Source organism: Dipteris shenzhenensis, chromosome 1, assembly GCF_047967505.1.
Source record: "Dipteris shenzhenensis isolate YYH24624 ecotype China chromosome 1, Dip_SZ_1.0, whole genome shotgun sequence".
Lineage (NCBI taxonomy): Eukaryota > Viridiplantae > Streptophyta > Polypodiopsida > Gleicheniales > Dipteridaceae > Dipteris > Dipteris shenzhenensis.
This window is the reverse complement of record NC_141596.1, coordinates 38,813,887-38,840,062: the sequence shown is the minus strand read 5'-3', so window position 1 is coordinate 38,840,062 and position 26,176 is coordinate 38,813,887. Positions and strand designations below refer to the sequence as shown.

Below are 26,176 nucleotides of genomic sequence, written 5' to 3'. Positions count from 1 at the left end.
TAATCTACAAGGGAGACGTGTTCTCCGCCATGTGTTATACCCTGAATCTTCGATCCTCCTTCTAAACCCTGAACCCCTTCTAAACCATGGACCCTCTTCTAAACCCTCAACCTCCTTCTCAACCCTGAACCTCCCTCTAACCGTTAAACTCATCCTAAACCTTTCAACCCCTAATGGAGGCGAAAGCCTTCATTACTCGAATCATGATGTTGCATGTTCCTTTCACACATGCATGCACTATGTTTGCTTACCAAACTTAAGCCTACGTCTCTCACCGAAATACGACACAAGGTCCTAATCTACACTTATACTATAAACAACACCACCAATATAGCCTCGGAACCCTGCATACTAAGAATACCTTTCTCTTCCTATAGAAGCCGTGAGAAAGAGCTAACATTTGGCACCATTTGCCGAGGAGACTAGTGCCTTCAGTAATGAGTAAACATACGCAAGTATGTGTAAAAAACAAACTACCACGAATTTTCAAGAACATAGCACTCAAGAGTAAGGAGAGTTTTAAAGGCTAAACATATCAACCACAAGCATCAACCTTGGGTTACTACCTTAAGAAATTTCTTTATTTCTTAAAAAGAATCCACTTGAAGCGCAAATCAAGCTATCTAATGGACATCAATGTTAGGGCTCGCAATTTCAAACATTTTACCATTTTACAGAAGAGGGATCCGAGCTAACCATGAAAAGTTATGGTCTGGGAAGAGTTTAGGGTTTAACCCTAACCCTAAACCCATTCCTATAAAAACCCACTCCACCCCTTCATTATCCTCCATCCTCTCCCCATTTTGAGCCCTACACAAGACCCTCCTCTCTCTCTATTAACCACCAACCTACTTTTATCCTCATCGGTGAGTTGCTTCAAGCCTGACTCACAGCGATAACCTAGCCATCCATTCGCCCTCAACAATCCTCGCACAATACACTCTACACATACAACAAAGAGGGAGGGAAGGGACACCAACCTATTGGAACGTAGTAATAGGGGTATTTTTAATACATGCTTGCTCGCACATGCTATATGGAGTTTACAAAGAGTGAACACCCCCCCACTCCTCAAAACCACCACCAATGAATGTGATGCTTATGTGTTTTTGCTAGAAGCTCAATACCCTCAAGTACGATGGTCTTGCACCCTCCTTTCTTGACTTGAGGCTCTTTTTGGTTTGGTCATGCAGGATATCATACACCCCCCATCGCCACTTGGAGCAGAGTCCAAGGTTCTTCGCCTACAGCAGTGGCCGAGAGAGCGGCTTTCATGAGAGAGTGGGACCATGTTTTACTCCATACTCAACCACAGGGCCTTCATGGCAAGTCCGATTTGCTATAACAGCCTCACTTCATGTTGATGTATTCGAGGATTTTCACACAATTTTAGACTTCATGTGTTTTGGTCACTCCACAGAACTTTATTTTCTTGCCAAAAGAAACACTAATGATTATGGCCACTGAGCAGTCTCAGTGGCAATCAATGCACACCTTGACCCATACTGACCCAATGAACAAGACATTGTTTCAAGCCTGTCTTCTTGAGTCAGAACCCTTATCCTTGCTTTGAAATCCAAGTCGGCAGTAATAGGCTTCCCAATCCAAGCCAACCCAAAAAAATAAGCCGAGTGCGGGAAAGGGAAGGGGAAAAAAGAGTCCATGCCCCAAAAGGCATTATGATGTCTACCAAATCCTTCACTTCATTATTGCACTTATCCCAATACCACTGCAAAAAATTATCAAATTGTGACAATCCAAATCCCTTAATCCCCTCATTCCACATTGGAATTTGAGCACTTGACACAAAAAATGTATCCAAAAGTAAATGAGTTGATGAACCCCTTCAGAAGTTCTGTTAAATTACTGGACTACATCCAGAAATTACACCAAAAAAACTGAAAAAATGTAATGAGACATGCTTATAGTGATTTTAAAAAATCACATGATCTAGAAAATTGGAAACATGTGTTTGATCTATTCCAAGAAATCAGATGAGCATCAAGAAATCTCTTTCTATATTCTAAAACCAAAGGGAAAAAAAAGGAACTGCACAAATGCACTATACGCTAATTATCGATCTTAGCAAAATCTGCATTGCATGGTCCGAGAAGAGATGAGTGGTATTGTGTGGTAGATTTATGCAGTTATACTTGTTTAATTAGGGATTATATTTGGGCATGCATAGGACAGCTCTTTTGGAGCCAAAGCGCCCTCCTTCAAAAACACCTAGCTGGATCAACGAGCACAACTAATGTCCTTCAGCTTACTTGCAGTTTGGAAAACACTTGCAACTGGCAATCTGTGCCCCCACTTACAATACAATCGTGCTTCCACCAATCCACACACAAGACCTGATGCATTAATAGGAAACAAAGTCAAAAAAATACTAATATATGTATATTCCCAAGTGTAAAAGATTACATGCAACAGGCATAAATTCCACAGAGTTATTGTAAGTTTATATATTGGAATTTGTATTCTCTTTACACAAGCCTTGTCAATGGCACCTGAGCTTTTATGTAAAGTTGTAATGCTTAAAGAGGTGCACACAGAAAAATCAACACAAAAAAGTAATAGTTCATGTTAATGAAAGAACTGTATCAGGCTTCCAACAAGTTGCATGTATAAGGTTCCATCTACTCCAAGACTCCACATTCTTTAATAAATTTTCACTTAGATTCATTTGAATATTTATTGATTTGCAATCCTCCATTCTAAGTCTTTTGAGGACTTCTTATGAATACTTAGTCTGTCATATAAGGTTTTGTCATTCTCCTTCCAAACCTTGTGTCTAAAAATAATGCACGTATTCCAAGTCTTTCATGTCAAAGGCATTGATTCATTCTTCTTTGGCATCATTTCTTAGTTCGTTATTTGCAACAATATCAACTTATAATACAATGAGAAATGCATTGTCTTTATTGTGATGCTTTGTATATAGAATATAGTCAAATGAGCTAAATCTCTCTTGAAAGTGTTTATCTATCTTTGAGTACCAAGCATGAGGTGCTTGCCTCTTTCAGCGTATAGACATGCTTCTTCTTGCCTTTTAATTTCAAACCCACAAAGCCAATCCATATGACCTACTGTTTTGGACCACCATTAAGACTTCCATCAAATAAAGAGGCCACCCATGATGACGGTTGGGTACAAGTGCAAAGGTCTCCCCATAATGTAGATGAATTTATTACCAATGGAAGTTTTTCATGGTGGTAGATCTACTAGTTCCAAAGTTTTGTTTTATATGATACTGTCATACTCCTCGTCCATCACTTCATATCAGCTAGAAATAAAGAGAGATGTGGCAAGCATATATACAAGCACTAAGTGTGGTTGCTACAAAAACAACAGCTTCCTCCATCCGTAAGAAAGTAGAAAATATATGCAGGTCAAGACTTGCCGAAACACTGACAATGCTCTGTGATATTCCTAGAGCCCTCTATACCTTGCTCCTAAATTGAGCGCAAGGTGTAAATGATGTGAAGAAAGATGTTAGCAACGGTGGCAGCAGGTTGGATATGCAGTCCCCCAATCACTAGGCTACAATGCACAGCCCAGATATGCCATGCTTGCATGCTGCCCACCGTCTTGCATGGGCTGCCAGACCTTAAGTGGCCCAAAACACTAACGAATGCCCCACTACACGTCTCTAAGGGGACGGCCATCCCACAACTAGAGTTACCATGGTGAGACACCTAGGTATGGTGGGATACTCTATCGGCAGGATCCCACCAAAGGCTACAATGTACAACATCGATGAGGGCTCTAATCAGTGTGTTCCATTTTCTCCCAGCCTACAGGTGTAGTCAAGGCAGAAGAGCCTGAGAGGGCAACTCCAATTTGAGAGAACTGTCCCACCCAGAGTGACAAGGATCTGCATCCTCTTAATGCAAACCCACTCCCCAAGCCTATGAAATGGCTGCCTCATTCACCTCTATCTGTCATATTGCCCCTCTCATGCAAGAAGACATTGAGTTGGTAATAATTTGCTGCATGTCCCAATGGACTTGGCCAGGCACTATCCCATTCTGCCCGACCCAATGTACTTCCTCATGCCTGGAATCCTAGTCAAGGACCCTATAATGCTTTTTTCTTTTTTTGCAAAGGACCCTATAATGCTATGTGATTGGTTGTCTCATCTCCTCATTGCGTTGAGGCTGGCTGACATAATACCGGTGCGAATGTACCCCCACACCCTCATCGAGCACCTCAAAATTGGGAAACCCATTCTAGGGAAGGGGGCCTTTGAAAAAACCCATGTGTGAGAGGACTAACATGCTTCCCCCATCATTGGAGTGTTTTAGAGTAGACCATGCTACAGTAGTGGATTTTAGGGTTTAAAACTAGGAGTAGGCCTTGCACTATAAGCTTGCCCAGAAGTGCTATCCTCTACATTTCTCTGTCAAAGATGCCTAAACCACTGCTCTGCATCTCTGGTCGTCATGCCTAACCCCCCCTCAGACTATGAATAGCAGTCTCCCAAGAGCCCAAGCTCTATTATCTTGTGTGCCATTTGATCCTACCCATTGAAAGCTGTGCACCACTTATGAAAGCTGTCCCAACCATCTCCTATGGAAACACCAACAAGGTACAATTTTCCACGCTGTAGCTAGCAGCACTTGGCTAACCACGAACGCTCTGCCTGCAAGGGAGAGCTTTGTGGAGCGACAATATAACATAGATATTCTCCAATACCAATGCCACTTGTTACTCACCCCCCAACCTCTCATAACATTATAGCTACCCTTTTGGGATGCATTTTGAAAGTCGCCCCAAGTGAAGAACTTTGTCTCAAAGTAGCAGCCCAATCACTTGTGCTAGTTGATCCAAATCACTGTCCCAACACAAGTGGAGTCCCACCCTCACATCCAATCCCTTAACAAAGAGGATCGTGTCATCTGTGAACTCAAGAGTCTATTAGCTCATCTTCCAGATTGGAGGAAGAAGTCCCCCGAGGGTGTGTTTACACCACAACTCATAATCTAACAAATCCACACTATAGTGATAGTGTCAACATGTACAGAGCATTGGATCAATTGCCACAAGAAAACAAGTCTAAAGCTTTGTGGAAAGCTTTAAACTTTTCTCTGGTTAGTGCCTTGGTGAATAGATAAACAAAATTGTCCTATTTAGAGCAGTAGGTCAATGTGATCTCCCCTGCATGAAGCCTCACAATGATGGAGAGTCTCAATGTGCTTGGTATGGGGATGAAAAATTGGATTCCTTGATTGTCAGTGAGAAGGTAGTATGTGTCTGCTATCACTCATGAAGATCTCCAAGTAACCTCTTCAGCCATACACAATTTACCATAGAAAATAGGTGGCCAAGCTGCCCTGTACCCAAAACCTCACATGAAGAGGTGGAAACAGTGGGTTGTCTCTTACTTAACCAAGATACTCATGACTTGCCAGAAACAAAACAATTCCAACTGGTAGACTGTCGAATATCATAATCAAACAATCCAAGATTCTGTGTACCCTATCCTATAGGTAATGGAAAATACGCTTAGCTTCTTGCCAATGCTTAGTACCGGGACTGTGCAAAAACTTGCTGACCTGGGAAACAACAAACTGACTGTCTGCTCAAATGTTTCACATATATATAAGAGAGCCACTTGCCCGGCTATACAAACCCATATCTATAGGGCTCTCTTGCATCAGACCGGGTGCAATAGGAGTAGAAATGAATTCCATAGGAGAAGAAATGAGTTTGCGATCCTGAAAACCAAACTCAACCCTGGTTGACGAACTAAGCATTTCGCACATGGGAACCCCATATCGGTTCTTGACGGAAACTGCTGCTGCTCCTGAGCTCCCGCCTCCTGCCTCCTTTCGCCTCAGCCTCCACCCTCTTGCCTCCTCTCCGCCTCGCCTCCCCCCTCCTCCTCCTTGCATCCTCTCCACCCAACCTCCTCCCGCCTCCTTCTTCCTCTTCATCCTGCCTTCATCCACCTCCACCCCGCCTTCTCCTTCCGCCCACCCGCCTCCTTCCACCTACATCCCACCTCCACCCTGCCGCCTCCATTCGGGGAGCTCTAGTAAGATGCTTGTCGGTGGACACACGGTCGAGGCCTTTCCTCTCTATCACTCGGTCCGTCAGGGCTGTCCCCTAGCTCCCTTTCTTTTCCTTTTTGTGGCGGAGGCATTGGGCTACTACTGGATATTGCAGGTGGCATTGGGCTACTACTGGATATTGCAGGTGGTGGGCCACACAGGGTTGAGGCTCCCAATTAGACAGGAGGAGGAGTTGCTAGACTCAGAGGTTGCAGATGACACAGTTTTGTACATAGAGGGCACCACAGTAAGCTTGGAGAGAGTCAAGGAAGCCATGGCTATCTATTGCGAGCCCTCGGGTGCACGGATCAGCTGGACAAAATCCATCGATTTAGTTTCAAAAACATCCCAACTAAGATCTATGCTAAAGATGATCATGGTGTTCTTTTTGTACTCGTTCTGTACGTGGATGACATGCTACTGACTGGGGAAAATGAGGATGCTATCTCAGCTTTCAAAAACGACTTACAGCAGACATTTGAGATGCTAGATCTAGGTCTTTTGCACTATTACTAGGGCATAGAATTTGTGCAGTCAGATGAAGGCATTTGTACGTGGATGACATGCTGCTGAATGGGGAAAATGAGGATGCCATCTCAGCTTTCAAAGACGATTTATAGCAGACATTTGAGATGTTAGATCTAGGTCTTTTGCACTATTACTTGGGCATACAGTTTGTGCAAGCAGATGAAGGCATAGTGCTGCTTCAGTCCAAGTGCATACAGAAGCTCCTACGTAAGTTTGGTTTTCAGAATTGCTAGCCCATTTCTACTCCTATAGAACCCGGGCTGAGTTTGAGTATTACAAGCCCATTTCTACTCCTATAAAACCCGGGTTGAGCTGCCCCCAGTGCATGGGGTGTTCCTAAGAAGCCCTTGCTGTAAGAGGAGCTTCCAAGGCTTTGCGCTAGGGGTGAGGCCGCGCACAACCAACTTGCCCAAGAGGGCTCTGATCTGCAACCTTAGATCAATGATACCCAAGCCTCCCAATGCTTGTGGCTTGATCACCGTCTGCCAAGCGACCCGAGCTCTAGTATTCCTCGTGCCGTCCGATCCTGCCCAAAGGAAATTCCGAACCAAACGTCGGAGCTGTCTAATGCACCCTCTGTGAAAACACCTGCAAGAGGCAATGTACCAGACCGTGGCAAGGACCTGTTTTGCCACTAAGGCACGGTCCGCTAGGGAGAGTTTGGCTGAGCTCCAGTAGAGAAGCTTGCGCCGGACACTCTCGAGGACCGGGGCGATCTGCTGCTCTTTTGTAATATCAATACCCACCTGGCATCCGAGGTATTTGCTGTCTGACCCGCGGTATCTAGCGGAAGCAAAGGCACTCCGCACTCTCAATCTCCACTGGCTCATCAAATAGGTATGTATCTTCTCATGCTGAGCTTTGGGAGCTTGTTTGAGATCATAAAGGGCTTTTCTCAACTTTTTCACGACCAGACTCAACAAAACCAATGGGCTATGTCACAAAAACTTATTCCTGCCCTCCCACATTTGAGAAGGCTGTTTTTATGTCCAACTGATGCACATTCCATCTGCGATGGAAGCCAATGCAACTATACATCTAATAGTGGGAAGCTTAGATGTAGGAGCAAAAGTCTCTTCAAAATCTATGCCCTCCTGCTGAGCATAGCCTTTGGCCACAAGTTTGGCTTTGTACTGTCAATGGTACCATTAGATTTTCTCAACTTTATATACCCACTTAGTGCCTACAGGCTTCTTACCATGTGGCAGATCCACTAGGTCCCATATGCCATTTTTATGAACCCCATATGCCATTTTTATGAATTGCATTCACGTTCTCAACGCTCGTTGCAAAGCTTCCTGCCAATCTTCATCTTCTTGATCTTCTTCAAATGAACCAGGCTTATTTGCATCATGGAGACTGCTCAGGCATGCCACATCTGCATCGTCTCAAGAATTTATTGCACTAACTCATGTCCTACTGGGTAGAGGAGCTGACAGCTTATTCTCCTACATAGTACAGATCAGCCCACGTGGAACCTTTCTAGCTTGTTCCAAGGCTGCTCTCTCTTCCTAAACTACTTTCTCCATGTATAACTGGATGCATCCATCCTTCCTTAATACAATCCAGAAGGTGAAAGCCCGTGTATGTTAGTGTCCCCTGGAACAAAGGAGAAACGGCTTGGGCGAACAATGTCAAAGATGTTGTCAATCACAAGGACCAACGTGGCTCCTGTGGTTGAACACAGAGTGGAAGCAATGCACGATCATCCCGATTTTCTGCCTCTACATGCTGTCCATTAGGCAGTACAAGCGATTAGTCTTCATGGACCTCTCTGCCCAAGGCCATTACATCCTGTCCATTAGGCATTTCATGGACCTCTCTGCCCAATGGCAGTAATCCTTGAAACATATCTTGCAGGCTGTATGTCATCTGTTTGCTGAAGTCTACAAGTGGCTGAGGGAGGTGAACCTTCCGCAAACAACACGTCTCTACTGTCTGCCACTGCTGTAATCAACAAATATGCATTTGACAGCTTGTCATCTAGCTTGTGTCTCATCTGCGAAGGAACGTGAACGTAAGCAAGGCTACCAAAAGTCCGCAGATAGTCAACCTTAGTCTTTCTATCATACCAAACCTCAAATGGAGTGATGTTTTCAAAGCCTTTGTAGGACAACTATATAGAATGTGGGCTGCACACATAATGGCGTGAGGCATATGTTTGCCCTTTACCACACATCTTGTCATCTCCACCGAGGTCCTATTCTTTCTTTCAGCAGCACCATTCATCTCTGGTGTATATGACATAGTACACCGATGCTTTATCCCCTCCTTTGAATGCACTTGACTAGAATTCCCCCCCTCTATCCATCTGGAGTGTCTGTACCTTGAAGTCTGATTCCTTTTCAGCCATTACAATAAAATGCAAAAAACTTTGGCTTCCTGTTCTTGCGATAAATTATTTCTATCTTAACTATTGTGTTACCCTATTAACTAGATTGTCTAAACATCTTTTGCTTCGATGCTCATACGGTCTCACGTCATCCATCACGGGGATAGAATGTTTTACCACTTCAAGCTACCCCTTTCATGTCGGAGTACTTCTATGCGAAGCAATCCTCATATTCTCATAGGAGTGAAACTAGGGCCTCTTCTTGTCCTGGCACAAGATCATCAGCGATGTAGATTGGTTTAGGGTCCTCATCTATTACCGCTAGGTTCACCTCTTTTAACCTTGGCCGGTCCATCAAAGCATTGCTGATTTCCTTCCTCCGCCATCCTTTTGGCTTGCTCTAAGAGTAATTTATGATCTTGGCCATGTATGACTTAAATGCCCCAGGACTTGGCATAGGTCAGCCTTATCATCCTCATCCTCATCCAAGTCCCTTTGGACAGGTTTGAATTCATCTTACTTTTAGCTTTGGGGGCCTTAGTATCTTGTAGGGGCTCTTCTGAACCAAAAAACTTGCTTGCAATCTTACCCAAAAAATGTAACTCACATTGAGTCCAAATATCTATAAATATTGCCATGAGTTTACACTAGACTCAAAAGTTGCTACCATAGCTTAAGGCCCAAATGTATGAAAAAGAACTTGCAAAACTCTAAATTTTTTCAAGTTCTTGCAAATGTCAACTTGTTTGTTTGCAAAAGCCCCAAATTTTACAAACAAATACAACTAAATTTGACAAAAGCCCCAGATTTCACATTCAATCTGCAAATCTGTTCCAACTTGCACAAGCTCCAAAATCTATAATGCCAACAAGATACAACACTACAAATGTCCCAATGTACTGACTAAATCTGGCTACGAAATATGGAAGAGACAGTAACCACATACAATGAGGGCCAATCATATTGCCCCCTCCCCACATAATTGGATGGTTATAGACGTGATAATCTGCCTTAATATTTCACATCCATGTGCGAGTAGTTACCGGTCGGCATATGCGGACCACCCACTGGCACATGTTTCAAAGCTATTCAAAGCTCTTAGTTAATAGTTTATCTTTTGTGATTTGAAAGGATTATTTTCATAAAGAAGAGCTTTTTTTTGTAAGAAATTTGAAGTTATTTCCATGAAAATTTTTTTAAAAAGATGTTTTTGGTAGACACAAACCATACAGTTTTTAGTATTTATAAACTTGTAAAGAAATCACATGTTTAGTAGTCATTAGCTATATAGCTTACAAAAGAACAGTAAAAAAGATAGATGGTTTTGAAAGCAAGTATCTACGTGCCACTGGGGAGTCCGCGTACGCCGACTCATAACACGACCATTGTACAAAGGTATACCGACAAAGCAAGTCGTGCACAATACCTAGGATGAAATAGCTCCACATGGGTCACGAGGATGATCAAGGCCGCGGCAGCTTACAGGTCACGAGGACGAAATAGCTCTTCACACAATATTGAGACACAAGGCTCACAAGGACAACATAACTCGAAATCTTGTGGCGGACGACAACTCTAAGAATACATATTTTCCTCCCAAACTTAGACAAATGATTGAATCAACAAGCAAAAGCCACCCCCACCCTTACTTCATTGTGCATCAGGTCGGCTCCCGTTTTCACCCCTCAAGGTCTTTAAAAGATAGATTCTTTTTTGGAGGATCTTCTCTTGAAGGAAGACTAGCTTAAGCTACTAGAGGAGTAGGGCTCTGATACCAAATGTTGGAAACTGAGGTGAGAGGAGAACACCAAAATATGGAGATCTATTGAGGATACAAAAATTGTGTTTCAAAGAATGACCAAAATGAGAAATATATACTCTACAAAGGAAGCTAACCTGATACTAACCTTGAAGGGAAAAACCTCCTAGCTGGAGGGAAAAGTGCCCCAAGGGTGTGTTCATACCACGCTACTCATAATCTAACACTACTGCCAGGTGGCTGATCTACCATGTGGCTGAGCAATCATATGTGGCTGCTGCCACAACATCTCTACAGCAATCCATGTAGCCAAACAAGTCCAAGTGTTTGCCATGTGGCCCATGAGCCACATCCTCATCTGAGGTGGCATGTGAGTGGCTGCATGCAGCCTGGAATTGTCCGGGACTGCTTGGAGGTCTCCCTAACATGCAGCTCTTGTGATGATGAGTAGCTGCTACATGATGCATCTCATCTTCCCCTACGCTAACATGCTCATGGGTTCTCCTCATTTGCAGGCCTTACGAGAGAGCAACTAATCTATAATAAACGGCAACAGAGGGTGGAGCATTGACCTCCAGTATCCCCCCTCAAGGTCGAACCCTCCCCACCTTGCAAGTACATACTATTGACTGTTGCTTTCATTCAACGTCGAGAAGCTACTGAGAATTGGTAACCATCTGTTAGTGGTTCCCCTACATCCTTAGCCTTTGAGATCCCCATAGAGAATATGTATTACACTTTGGATCCTCAATTGAAGTGCTTGACTCTCCAAGGTCTTGTTAGCAAATCTTGTTGGCTAAAGGATTGGAAAACTAGAAGTACCCTTAGGCTCATTGGCCGGTAAACATCATCAACGTGTGGAGATTCGGCTATACTACATGTTCAATGGCTTGTGTAATACATGAATCACGTGGTGTGGCAGCTGGGCAGTGCTTGGTTGCCATTTGGATCAAGCATGGTAAGCAGGCGACTATTTGTGATACATATGGACGTTAGCTCCCCTAATTGGGTCGGTTGAATTGCTCATGAGAGTCGACTCCCAGGCAGCTCATGGTGTGTTGCAAAGCAAGTCCATCTTGCTCTAGAGTTTGTAGATGAGTTGGTCTTTGAGTCTATAGCTTGCAAAACCTGCAACAAGGCTGGTAAGCATGAGCAGGAGGTCATCAATCCTCTCACGTGTCTGTCTATGAATAAAATAGTCTTTTGGATTCGTCACAGTGTCACATACTTTCTTTGCTTTGGTTAGAATGAGATAAAGATTATTTGTGTCTGCAACTAATATTGTATGTGTGCTTGAGCGTCTCGTCTAGCATGCTATGGATTTTTATAACACTCTAAATCTTACAATTGATATGAAAGCGTCAGAGTCTAAGAGGGTGTGTGCACTTATCAAAGCTTGACGAGATTTTTCTAAGCGTCTAGTTGGTGAAGGTTCTTGTTAGTAAGGCCTGAAAGATTGTGGAGAGCAATCCATGAGCATAGTCGTCTACAGGTTTTGTGTGTTTAGAAGAGCAAGCTCATCTTGCTAGAAATTTTAGAGAGCTGTTGGTCACTCGTGGCTGGTCGTAGCTGTCCTGATAAGACAGTCAAGCATCATGGATCCATGGAAGAAGGACAAGTCGACGGAAATTTCTTCTCTACAATTCAATGGCCTGAATTTCGCTTCGTAGAAGCTGAGCACTAGGTTGTATCTCATGCAGAAAGGCCTATGGGAGTGGTCTCACGGACAGAGAAGAAACCCAAGGGCTCGGGCAATAAAGCCGACAAGTTGTCTGCTTGGGAGTATAAAAATGAGAAGGTTGTAGGCATACTGGGAAGAGCATTGGTCCATGAATACTTTCAGCACATGGACATCACGAAATCTGCAGCAGATAATTGGGGAGTACTTGAAACATTATTGGAACCAAGATGAAGAATTCGAAGGCTTTGCTGAAACAAGAATTTTCGGCTTTCGAGTGGGAGATACTAAGAGCCTCGGCACTTGTTTAAATCTGATGCAATTAATTTTGAAGCAGTTGACAGCACTTGGATCAAAAGTTGATGATGAAGACTCGAAGGCAATACTTCTCTTAGCTCCTCGTCTCCCTATCCTATCGGCTAAATCTCCCGTCACCTAGCTCTCTCGTCGGCCAGCTCTCCCGTCGGCCTAGCTCCTCAACCAGCCCTCACCAGCCTCAACCAGCCCGTCGTCAGCCCTCGCCAACCTCAGCTAGCCCTTGCAGGCCTCAACCAGTAGCAGTAGGTGCCGCCAATAGCACCAACAACGCCACCGCCGACAGCAACCAAGACACTCTACCCCCCCTTCCAACTGTGTTGACAGCAAAAACACCCCCCCCCCCAAAAAAAAAAAAAAAAAAAAAAAACCTAATCTAACCTAACCTAGGTTGCCCCTGACCTGACCCAACCTTGACAGGGGTTAACCCCTAGCTGGGCTGAACCAACCCAATCGGAGGGTTAGCTCAACCAAGGGGTAGCAACAAACATGGCCAGCAAGGAATGGCCGAGACTTTCCTCAAAGTCACCCCCCTCAACCCCAACAACCTCAAACAGCAGGGCCCAATACGCCACAGTTGCAGCTTTGACACCATCTCCGTATGTGAATACCCAATATCTTACAGCCGAGACACCCTCTCCGTATGCACACACATACCTACGAGGAGGTCTGGACCGACCCATCATTGGGCACCATGAACAGATTTTTTATCTACAAGAACAGGTCAGAGAGTTAAAGATGCAACTGGTGGATGGAATAGTTAGAATTCACGTTCTAGAAGGACCTGGCAAGCAGGCAACAATCGATGAGGATGAGGTTGTAAAGTCTTGCAAGGCTTCCCCCCTACCTCGCAGCTAGTCTCCATAGTCAAAGATTTAGTTCACACTAAAGTACAGACCGCTAAGAAGGGACTCATTGTGAAGTTTGATGCAAAGGTAAATAAGGCAGACATTCAAGAAGAGATTAAAGAACATGCAGCTAGGCGTGGTAATGCTTTGAAGATCAGAATAGGGAAATTCCCCAAAGGATGGTAGAAAGAGGAGGACTCTTTCAGCCACACCTTAGCACATGTCAAAGAAGCCATGCCTAACCTAGATTGGATGGTTGATAAGTATGATGCTCTTGATGATGATGATGAACCCAGAGCAACTCGTATCTTACAGTCTTAACTCACGGGATCTACGGGTCATGCTATCATTAGGCTTAACTCATGGGATCTACGGGTCAAGCTTCTCTGACAATCCTAAAAGCTGAAAGGAGCTAAGATATGGATAGTTGAAGAACTTACACGATCTCAATTGAAAAGTAAGGCAGCGGAATTAGCTAAGGTCAAGGCTGCTAGGAATGATGGAAAATGGCTGTATACCGTGAGGGCGGAACACTCATTAAAGAGTTTAAATCCAAGCCAAAAGACTCTCAGTCTTAAACTTATGAATGGCCAATTATATGTTTTTTCCAAGTCATAATGTAGGTACTCTAAATACTTGGAGCTGCCTTTTGCACTCCCTGGGAGCTGCCATGTGCCCTCCCTAAGCTGAAGTACTAGATGGTTTTTCTATTGTCCCATAGACCTATGGTCTCCCGTGGACATAAATAGACTGACTTTCTTTCTTTCTTTCTTTCTGCCTTTATCACGTATCCTGCTTTGGTTCAGAACTTACGTGTAAATTCAGAAGGACTTGAGTTTATGCGCATGGAGTCCAATCTCCCTGTCGGTGAACCAGCTGATATGGTTAAAGAGAAGTGAAAGGATACTAAAGAGGTGAGGAAGGACCAATGGATATGTCACTACTGTGGGAAGGAAGGCCATACCGAATGGTTTCTCTACAAACAACCGAAAGATAAGCAGCTTGGGAACTCCAAAGAAAAGGTGTGTACAGTTGATGGACCTCCGAATGAACCTGCAAGACTTTTGGAAACACAAATTGATGATCATGACAGGGCGTTCTAGAACTTTCGTAAGCGTGCAGTGTTTTTAGTTGGCCTTGGCTCTTCGTGGATAGATCATCTTTTAGTCTATTTAGAAGATTTCGGTGGCTCAGTTTTTCAGGTTGAAGTTTGATATCGCAAGATTGTTCTTGTTTGGTGTTTCTTCCCTGCTCGGATTTGGGGGGGAATGTTAGGAAATCTGCTCTAGGGGGCTTGTCTTGTTGGCTAAATGATTGGAAGGGTGGAAGGACCCTTAGGCTCATTGGCTGGCAGACATCGTCAACTCATGGAGATTCGGCTCTACTACGTGTTCAATGGCTTGTGTAGTACATGAATCACGTGGCATGGCAGCTGGGCAGTGCATGGCTGCCATTTGGATCCTGCATGGTAAGCAGGCAACTGTTCGTGATGCGAATGGACATTGGCTCCTACAAGACCGGGAGGATGGCGATCTAGCTGCTTCTTTTTGGCCTGCGCAGGCCCAGATTGGGTAGGTTGAATTGCTCATGAGAGTCGACTCTCAAGCAGCTCGTGGTGTGTCACGACTCGCAAAGCAAGTCCATCTTTCTCTAGAATCCGTACATGAGTCAGTCTTTGAGTCTATAGCTTGTAGAACCTGCAACAAGGCTGGTAAGCATGAGTAGGAGGTCGTCTATCTTGTCGCACATCTACCTATGAATAAAAGAGTCTTTTCAGATTCATCACAATGTCGCATACTTTCTTTGCTTTGGTTAGAATGGGATGAATAGTATTTGTGTGACTGCAACTAATATCGTAGGTGTGCTTGAGCACCTCGTCGACTAGTATGCTGTGAGTTTATAACGCTCTAAAGCTTACAGGTCTGTAGGTACTCTTTGGGAATCTCTCTTTCCTTTGTGGAGGTGTTGGTTGTGATGGCTCCAGAGCTCTTGGATCCTCAGTTTCGCTTCATAAAACTGCTCATTGCAATAGGTGTCCATGTCATCAGAAAAAGACAATAAAACTGTTGATTTTGACTTTCTGAAATGCATGTATGCATGGAACAAAAGCACATAACTAGACTGTGCCAGATCTTGATTGCAGAATCAATTGTTCAAGAAGATTTAGCAAGATTTATGTAGCTCAAGTTATCTATCAATGCGTTAACCATAAAAATCAGCTTGAGGTTCTGTAACCTTTTGTACCTCAATAACATGAAGGTACTGTGACCTATGGCTGAGTTCATGTAGCATATCCAAATATTTTGATGACAGCGCAATTGTTGATTGTGCAACTTTAAACACTATGGTTCCAAAATTTGTTTATGAACTGGTATAACACGAAGCCTCTTTGACTCGTGATATATGAGAATCGAATCTCAAAAGATTCTTTGCTTGAAGTGCCTCATGCTACGGGCTACATCAGTGGAAGCAATCTTTAACCAATAATAATTCACACACAAGGGAGAGAGAGAGAGAGAGAGAGGAAGCTGCGGAATGGCGGTGGAATAAGGAATACGAGTGAAAAGGAGAAGGAAGTGAGGGCCAAGAGGCGGGGGCAGGAGGAGGGCAGAAGGAGATAGCAATGCAAAGGAAAGACAGTAGATCAAGAGGCAAGCAGGCGGAAAGGGTGGGCCTGTAGAGAAGGGGGTAGGGACAGATTTGGAGAAGGGGGAATAGAGGAGCAGAAGGGAGAGAGAGAGAGAGAGAGAGGGGAAGAGGGAGAGGAAGGGTAGGAGAGAGGGAATGAGGTAGGAAGAGGGAGAGATTGAGAGGGAGTAGGGAAGAGAGAGTGTGTGTGAGTGAGCGTAGGCAGGAAGGAGGAAGGGAGAGTAGATAGGATTAGATGTCACATCCAAAAAGTCCATAGTAGGGGGTGGATGGAGACTTATATAGTCCCTCCACATTTTCCCCCTAAAGGGCCTCTAACTTGGCCTCTTTTTCCCCTTCATTACAGCCATCCCTTCCCATAGAATTTTGCCCTATATGTGGGCTGTTAAATAGGTGCAGCAAACAGCAAATAATAATCAGCCCGGTAGGAGATAGGGGTTGTCCTGGACAATGCTCTCTAGCTGCCATGAGTTCTCATCCTCAGGGAGTCCTTGCCACTTGATAAGATACTTGGTGTAGACTTTGTTTCGGAGTACGTGATCCCTAAAACCCATGATTCGCTCCGGAACATAGAGTATGTGGCCCTCCTCATCCATAGGTGGTAGCTCAGGAAGGACTTGGACATGCTGTCCGACATGTGGCTTCAGCAAGGACACATGGAAAACATTATGAATAGGTAATGGCTGCAAAAGACCCGCGGGTGACCGGCTGTCCACTTTATTTTGCTGGCAGGGTAAACATTCACTGACAAATTTAACTACATCCCGCCACAAGCCATCCCAGATAAAGCTCTGTTTAACTTTTCCATATGTCTTAGTAATACCGCATGTCCTGCCATAGGAGATGAGTGCATTTCCTATAAGACCAGCAGTCGGTACTTTGAATCTGGCACCAAGTAAATTCTGTCCTTGCACCACAACAGCCCATTATGCAGCTTAAATTCAGCATGCCCCTAGCTCGATGGCCTCTGTAACTCCATAAATATGGAAGCTGCCTTAGAATCCTGCATGTATTCTTCCTGAATACCATGAATCCACTCCTGGTAGATGGTAGAAATGGCAGACAAACTGCAAGCCCACATACCGGATAAGGCATCTGTAACCACGTTTTCTTTCCCCTTCCTGTACTCGATATCAAAATCATAAGACTAAACCTTAGCCAGCCACCTCTTCTGCTTCATTGACAAGTTGGGCTGCGTAAGGAAATACCTGAGTGTCCTATGATCTGTCTTAACCTTGATTTTGCTACCGTACAGGTAGTGGTGCCATTTTTCGAAAGCATGGAGGATAGCCAACATTTCCTGATCATACACATGATAATCTAGTTCCTTGGCATCCAATTTCCTGCTTTCAAAAGCAATTACCCCATGTTCCTATCTTAGCACAGCCCCTAATCCTCTGCCACTGGCATCTGCCTCCACAATGAAAGTACATGAAAAATCAAGGCATACCAACACAGGAGCATGAGTGAGGGTGAATTTCAGGTTTTCAAAGCTGCACTGTGCATTTGTAGACCACATAAAAGCATCCTTCTTCAAAAGGTCTGTCAGAGGGGCTGCCCGCTTGGCAAACTTGCGAATAAAGCGCCTGTAGAAGGAAGCAAGACCTAGAAATCCCCTCAACTGAGTAGGGTTGCATGGCTGCGGCCAATCAACAATGCATTTCACCTTTGCAGGATCCACTCGAATGCCATCCTTGCTCTTTTGGTCAATCCAAAAGGCATCACCTTGAACTCATACAGTCCCTTCTCTATGCGAAAGGCTGTCTTGTGCTCATCCCCAGCTTTCATTCTAATCTGATGACAGCCGGACCTCAAATCAATCTTAGTGAAAAACTAAGCACCCTTGAGTTCATCCAACAGGTCATCTATCCTAGGGATTGGAAACCTGTTCTTGATGGTGACCTTATTCAAGTCTCTGTAGTCAATACACATACGGTAAGAACCATCCTTCTTTTTCACCAGGAGTACAGGGGATGCAAAAGGAGAAGTGCTAAGTGATGAAACTCTTCTAAAGTAAGTCCCTCACTTGAGTTGCCACTTCTTCCCGTTCTACCTTAGAGAGTCGGTATGGGGCCTTATTGATTGGCTTATTGCCAGGTTCCAAGACTATGGCATGATCTACATCTCTTCTCGGAGGCAACTGTGATGGCAAATCAGCAAACACATCTGCAAACTCTGAGAGCAATCTCTGCATATCACAATCATCAACACGGGGAGTGTCACCCTCTTTAGTTACTGACACATTTAATGCATATATGGCGCTGCCCCTCTTGAGCTCTCTGGCCAACTGTCTTGCTGAAATGGCCTGCAATTTAGGAGCTGTAATACTGCACTGTAACTGATCCATCCTTGTGGACAAAGCTGAGTGTTAAGGCATTGAAATCCATGCTGATTTTGCCCAGTGATTGCAACCAATCACAGCCCAGGAAATCTATTGGGCCCATGTCAATTGCCAAGAGATCACTTGCAAAAGTATAGTCATCAGAGAACTTAATCCTTCCATCTTGGCAACAAGATCTACTGATCATATGCTGTCCATTGGCCACTTCTACTCTCAGCCCATGGTCTATCTCAATAGCAATCAGTCCAACCCTCTGTAAGGTCTTGCAGTTAACAAAACTGTGGGTGCTACCGCTGTCCACCAACACATGCACAATCCTGCCATTAATCATCCCTACTAATCTGATAGTATCAGCACTTTTGGCACCCATCAAGGCATGCATGGAAATAGTATAAAGTGTTGGCTGGGCATCCCAATAAACCTCATCCTCATTCACGGGAGCATTACCACCTGGATCTTCACGTGCATAAAAAGGTACCGCATCCTGATGCTCCACAGAAAAGAGTGTTGGCCTACGGCCTCTCATGCCACCAGTGGGTAGAATCTCATACGAATGTGAAGCATGAGTGTCATGCGCAGTAGCACCACCAGGATCAAAAGGAAAGTCGGTGCCCTTCGTGGCTCCAGTGTCAGGAGTCTCATCTTGAGACGTATCCAAAGAACCTGGGGCATCAAACAATTCCTCGTCATCTGAGAGGTCAATGATCATGCTGAGCTTGGCAGTACCACTGTTGCGCATCTTGCACACATTCCTGTCCTCAGAAGTCCATTTCTCGCCACATTTAAAACATAAGTTGGCCTTCTTTCTACTGTCCATTATTGCCCGTGTATGCTGTTTTATCTCAGCCTGCTCATTTCCAGTAGTAGGCTTGCCTCCAGGCTTGGCATCAGGATACTTGTAAGGCCTGGCATACATCATCTTACTACCCGAGACAGTAGGAAAGTGTGGAAATGGCGCTGCTGCAGATTTCTTGTCAGTCCAATCAGCAAACTTAGGCTTCGACTCAGTGTCATACCCCATAGCATACAAGCTGCCCATGGCATTTCTGTGCTTGCCAGCATATTTAGGCTTGAATACTTCTGCAACGAGAGAAGAACTTAACCCATGGATGAAACGCAGCAAGTTTCCCTTTTCAGATACATCTTGCACAAACAGGGAAAGCCTCCAAAAACGTTGCAAGTACTCTTGGATCGTACCGGTCTGTGTCAAGGCATAAAATTCAGCCAAGTATTGATCCAATACAAGTGGAGATACAAATGTAGTGACCATCAATTCTTTGAAACCCCTCCAAGTGGTTGGTTTATGAGGCGAATCCCTCATGTATCGCCACGTGCCATGGTGACTGGCCTTGGAGAGAGAGCTCGAATGTAGGCAAGGAGCTCTGATACCAATGTAGAGAAGGGGGTAGGGACAGATTTGGAGAAGGGGGAATAGAGGAGCAGAAGGGAGAGAGAGAGAGAGAGGGGAAGAGGGAGAGGAAGGGTAGGAGAGAGGGAATGAGGTAGGAAGAGAGGGAGAGATTGAGAGGGAGTAGGGAAGAGAGAGAGAGTGAGTGAGCGTAGGCAGGAAGGAGGAAGGGAGAGTAGATAGGATTAGATGTCACATCCAAAAAGTCCATAGTAGGGGGTGGATGGAGACTTATATAGTCCCTCCACATTTTCCCCCTAAAGGGCCTCTAACTTGGCCTCTTTTTCCCCCTCATTACAGGGCCTTGCAGTCATACGAGCTCAGGAAGCAAGCGAAAAGGGTGGGCCTTGCAGTCATACGAGCTAAGGAAGCACATAGCGATCATTCTGCCTGAATCTAATGTGATGATGGGAATGATAAGCTATTCCTTTCAAGTACAAGGAATGATAAGCTATTCCTTTCAAGTACAAGGGGACATCAATATTGTGAAGAAGTGCACAGACCATACCTTATCTTTGTGGGCTTCCATTGTCTGTAAAGGGATCTGCATCCAAAACCATTGGGACAGATGAGCTAATGAGTGTACAAATTGACAGAAACCATAATAAAAATGTTGAGGGCATTCTTTATCATTGACCGGTTAGAAGCAATTCAGGGTAAAAGTTTGAGACTTACACCTCTACTGAACACATTGGAACATAATTTTTCCTCATTAATTATGAAATACAATTACCCAAGAAGAAACATCAAAAAAACTGTCACATTATCAGGACAAAATGTAGGAAGAGATGTAACTTATGCTGAGCAAGGCCCTCAGACCTCGCTTTCCACAGAAATGAACACAGATTGATGTGACATGCCAGGCTTTAAGTCTTGTTTGTTAACTGAAAAAATGTAAGATACTCTCTATTCTCAACATGGCGCCTATTAAGATACTTCACTTTGTTCTTTATTGTTCTCGTGACCCTTGTACAAGTTCTCCCTGGAGGACTTAAACCACCTCTTTCAACTCCAATATTTTAATAGTACCATGTGACTGTTACCCTTTGTCCTTCAAGGGCAGATAATCTGTCTCACAGGAGCAACACTCTTTGAGCTCCCAACTTTGATCACTTTACTCTTTCTCATTTAGCATTGATTTACAACAGTTCACAAGCCTTGAAAGCCGTCCTAGATACAATCTTGCGAAGAAACAAGTTACTATCCCTTAAATGTTTAGCACAAACTATTATCCACCAAGCACTGCGCCATGTTGAAAAAAAGAGTTGCCCAAGAAAATCCCCAATACGAGAGGCCTCGTTTGAAAAGAATCATGTCTAGAATGAAGTCATAATGGAATATGAAGTGCATACCTTAACAAATAATATTTACAAATGGAAGCACCAGGCCATAAGAGTATGGACTTCAAGTCCACTGTATGTAGCCCTCAAGGGGCTCCAAATAGGTGCCTAAAAGTGGCCAACTAAGGGCAGCATAAGGGAACTGAGTCAGACAACCCTGGCCCCATAAAGCCCCAATTGCACATTTTCTCAAATGGCTGCACTTCTTTTGAACCAAGAAGACAATGAACACAACAGTGAGCTACTGAGTGCACAAGGTCTTTCTGAAGAAATCCTTGCACTGGCTTGAATATCACAGCTTGTTAAGATTTGGTTACCTTATTTGGAGGATCATTTAGGGCATAACCGTTTAAGTGCTACTCCAATCTTGTGGTCCTCAAGTCCTTTAACATATTCATTTGGAAGATCATTTGCAAGACAGCCCGCATACATTTTCAGAAAATAAAGGCTTTTCCTTGTGAGTGGTATTCATGTTGTGAATTGCCATTGATGACCCAAGTTTCAAGCAAAGAGATTTCTATATTCTTGAAACCTTCTTAATATGACTCATATATTTATATATCTAGATGAATCCAGGAACATGCCCAAACTCATCCTCTAAAAACACAATAGCATTTGTTGGCCTGCCCCTGGGATAGGCCTTAGCGATGGGGATTTTTGTAAGAAGCTAAAACCGATTATAGCAATTTCAAAAATTTGGCCATCATTTTCTCTCCCTTTCTCTCTCTCTCTCTTCTTCTTCTTTCTTCTTTTGTTTCCTTTGCTATACTCACATACCTTGCACTTGTCCATCACCTTTAGGAAGGTGACCCCAGAAACTTGCCTGGAGCCATGCGAGTTTGTAAACGTAAAGTCAGCATCTTGTGTAATGAGCTAAAAATTTCATCGACAGGTTGCTTCAATCATTCCCGAGGAAAGACCAAATGCTCAAGAGACACAATTGTTAAAATTAATCAAAAATTCAAAAAAAAAACCCCAAAAAAGTCAGCACTTTCAAAGGTTTAGCGTAGTCTTCTGGTAAGGGCATTGGCTTCTTTTTTTTTGCGCAAAAAGTAGTGCTAGTTATATTACTTGAAAGCGAGAGTACAAGAAGGCCTAAAGGCCAGCGGGCTGTAATCACAAAACGGATTCAGCCCGAGAAGTCAAAATGCTAAATACAAGCCTCTTAGGGCATAATCATCGGAGAGTGGACAAACAGCCACGGTGAAGGAGCGTAATGCCACTGAAGACTCTGAGTGGAGTGCTGGAAGAATAACTCCCGGTGGTCCCAGTCGCGAAGGAAACGTCGTCTCTTTTCCTTCCCTGCCCGGGACTCTCCCTGAATCTGATCCCACTGACCCTTGAGCATGTGAATGATCGTGCTCCAGATATCTGCTAGGGTCTGGGTAGTAGAAGTAGTCTGAGCCCCTACAGTCTGCACGCATCTGGAAGTCCAGATAAAGCTGAAATAAGCTTGTTGGTGAGGATAAATACGCCCTTGAATAAAAGCACAGTTGTTGTATGACCACAATAGGCAGCCTGCGATGCTCCCTATGATCTCCCAAACTAGGTGCCGAGGCATCGCTCCTGCATCTGTCTCTGTCAGATGCCATGGGAAGCTGTCCATGTATGCCCAAGTGGCCTGCGTGATGAAAAAGACCGGATCCTGTCTAGAGAACTCATAGGCCAAGTGATGTCCCGGCTCAGTGCTGCACCAATAAACGGCTCCCGAAGTGATCGGTCCTAGCTCGGGTGTAGCCCTAGCTAAGATCCCCATGATTCCCTTCCAAACCGTCTGCGCATGCGAGCAGCTCCAAGGCAATGCTTCAGGGACTCCTCCTCCTGAAAACGGATCTGGCAATGCCCCTCCTGCCCCATCTGTCTCAGCCAGCTGCCTACTGGAAGCCCCTTGTGTGCCACCATCCAAAGGAAGTAAGAGATCTTCCTCAGACGCCAACTAGCCCAAAGAGTCTTCCAGAAAGTGCGAAGAAAGACCAAGGATATCCCCTAGGCATACCACCTATGTGCCTGTGTGGGTAGCCCACGCTGGAGAGCCCCAAGAGCACGCCGACCCGTGCGTGCACTGTAAGAAAAGAAGGGGGTAGGGTTCTCTGAGGTCTCCGATGGTGGCCAACGCCACTCCCCTGGGTCCCACTCCACCTCTGACAAGGAGCGGCCCTCCCATATCCAGAGTCTCCAATCCTGGTCCTGCATAAATCAGGGGATCTATATGCCACGTCTTCCCTTGCAGCCCTACAATGCGAAGGTGCTGCCAGGGAAGCTGGGGGTCGATCACAGCCTCTCTGCTCTGTAGGCGACTGTCATCAGTGATGGAGAAGAAGTGTATCGAAGAGTCCGAGAAGAGGCCTGCCACCACCAAAGGAATGCCTCGTGGAGTGAACTGTCCTAGCCACCTCTCATCTCCCGGGAAGAGCTGTCCGGTGCCTACGGGAATCCTCCAACCTGCAGGGATGGCAGCATCAATCTCCGCTCGCCGAGCCTGGATCCCACGTGCCGTACCTACTGCTGCTGCCAGCTCGCCTGGGCTCATGTGACTGTAGGCATCTCTCCAAACCCGGAACGAGCGCGCGGGCCCACGCGCCCAGAGCGCCCAAGGGATATGGGATCTCTCTCCAAGCTGACGACCTGTATCATCTGTCACCTGGCTGCTCCAGATCAAAGGCTGTCTGTCTGTCTCCTCTCGACAGCTAGGGGGAACCTGGGAAAGGCTGTGTCGCAACTTCCTCCAGACCGAAATGAGGCTACAGAGGAAGGGGGAACGGGGCTGAGTCAAAGGAGCTGAAGTGAAGATCCATCGGATAGAAGGCTGCCAAACACCCCCTCTCTGGGGAGTACACCCACTGAGACCATGCTGTAGCAAGAGCTTCCACGTCTGTCCTCCTGGGGTCAAACCGCGGATGACTAGCTTGCCAAGAAGTGCCTGACTCTGCAGCTTTGGATCTATGATGCCGAGGCCGCCCTCTGCCTGGAGAATGACCGTCTGCCAAGCGACCCTAGCTCCGGAACCGTCTGAACCAGACCATAGGAAGTTCCGCACCAATCTCCTCAGCTGGGCTACACAAGACCTCGAGAAACACCAGCAAGAGGCCACATACCAAGCAGTGACAAGAAGGTGTCATGAATCAAGTCGTGTAGCAGGGGGCGGATGCGACTGCTGATCATCTTGGCGAGGATTTTGTAGGCGGTCGGGAGGAGGGTGATTGGGCGCCACTGTCTGATCTCCTGGCGGTCCCCCCCTTTGGGGATGAGGCAAATCAGGCCTGTCGCAAGGCTCTCTGGCATCTGCCCACTGAAGAAGATGTGCTGGAAGGCTGCGAGCAAGGGCCGGTGGATCTGCTCCCAAAAGGTGGTGAAGAAAGCTCTAGAGAGGCCATCCTCACCTGGGCATTTCTGCCCATCAATAGCACTCACCGCATCCTGCATCTCCGCAACAGTGAAAGGTGCGAGAAGGGTGTCGCTCATGCTGGGCTGCACGAGTCTCGGTGTAGATCTCCACACCTCCTCCCTGCAAATGCGGCCACGAGGGTCTCGGGGCTCCTGCTAGAATAATGATCTGTAGAAGTATGTCGCCAAGTCCCGGACCTCATCTGGATCTGTCCTGACACTACCATCCTGTGCCCTAAGAGAACGGAGCTGTTCCCCTGCTGACCTCTATCCATGAGTCTTGAAGAACTCTCTGCACATCTTGTCGCCTTTCCTAGCCCAGAAGGACTTGGAAGCATGAAATGAAAACTCTGAGTGACGCTGGGTGATCTCCTCTAGCATGGCTCGGGCCCGAACCTCTTGCTGTCTGAGCTCCTCAGAGCCTGGAGAAGACTGCTGCATCCTCTGAATCGAGGCGAGATCACGTCTGAGATCCCTCTCCCGCGCCCAACACCGCTGTCTGACCTGAATCGCCTCTTGCTGGCAAATGCGGCTAGACTCAGCAAGTGCCTGAGCTACCTATGCTGCCATATCCCTGGTAGGGTCCCACTCCTGCTCCCAAAGGTCCACTATCCTGCTGTGAACCGCTGCTCTGATGTAGATGGAATCTGGGATCCAGCATGAACGTGGAGGTGAGGACTGAGAGGCCGAGTCCAGGACTAGGATGACTGGGGCATGGTCTGAAAGTGTCTTCCCTGGAACCACTCCTGACTCTCCTCCTCTGCCAAGCGCCCAATCACTGACATAGAAACGGTCCAGCCGCTCCAGGAGTCTGCCTCCCTCCCTCCTGTAACCCCAAGAGAAGTCCAGACTCCCAGGCCATCTGCGAAAGGAAGGCACCCTCCAATTGTCCCGACCTCCCACTGAAAAGAGGAAGGAGTCCCAATTTGCCTGCTCTGCCTGAGCTATACCGAGGAACTCTGGGCCCCTTCCCTGCTGATCCTCAAAGGTCTCAAGGTTGTTGAAGTCCCCTCCTACAATCCAAGAGTCCATCTCTGGCAACAGGTCTGTCAAGGATCTCCAAAAAACGGATCTACGTCTGAGATCAGTCGGGGCGTAGATATTGAGGATGCCGATGCGGGATCCCTCAATATGCAAGCCCACCCAAAGCGCACGTCCTGGGATCAAAGTGCCAAAACCAAACACATGCTGAACTAGAGAAGCGTCGATGGAGGTACAGACACCTCCGCTTCTCCCCTGCTCGCCAATCGAAGGTTCCCAGTAGGTGTGGGAGCGTCCTGTGAGAACCTTCCCACAAATACTGGTCTGTGAAACCGAAAGCTTGTGTTCCTGTAGTAGGAGCACATCTACCTTTCCACCAAAGCTGGCTGGAGCTCCTGTCTGAGCACCATCTTCCTCGGGCCACGGGTGCCTGATGAGTGGAACCCGTTAACGTTCCAAGAGATAATGCGTAAACTCATGAGGAGGGAAGGTGGGCCACAAACAGCTGTCTGCTTGCGGTCGAAGTCGAAGTGGTCGGAGGATGTCCTGTGTGGAGA

General features: G+C 45.7%; 1 protein-coding gene across 4 annotated transcripts in view; it reads right to left on the bottom strand.

Moving 5' to 3' along the window:
* Positions 1 to 26,176, bottom strand: part of LOC147905803 (Transducin/WD40 repeat-like superfamily protein) — a 375,013-nt gene that overhangs the window by 283,541 nt on the left and 65,296 nt on the right. Inside the window, exons 13-15 of one of the 4 annotated variants that reach the window (XM_087374741.1) lie at positions 20,423 to 20,458; positions 2,271 to 2,354; positions 1,924 to 2,214 (exon numbers count right to left, since the gene is read on the bottom strand). The exons of 2 other annotated variants lie outside the window; for them this stretch is intronic. In XM_087374741.1, coding sequence (XP_087230867.1) covers positions 2,158 to 2,214; positions 2,271 to 2,354; positions 20,423 to 20,458 — 177 coding nt within the window. In that variant the 3' untranslated portion in view covers positions 1,924 to 2,157. Of the gene's footprint in view, positions 1 to 1,923; positions 2,355 to 20,422; positions 20,459 to 26,176 lie in introns of those variants that run through there. One more of the 4 variants, XM_087374750.1, reaches the window with a different exon arrangement.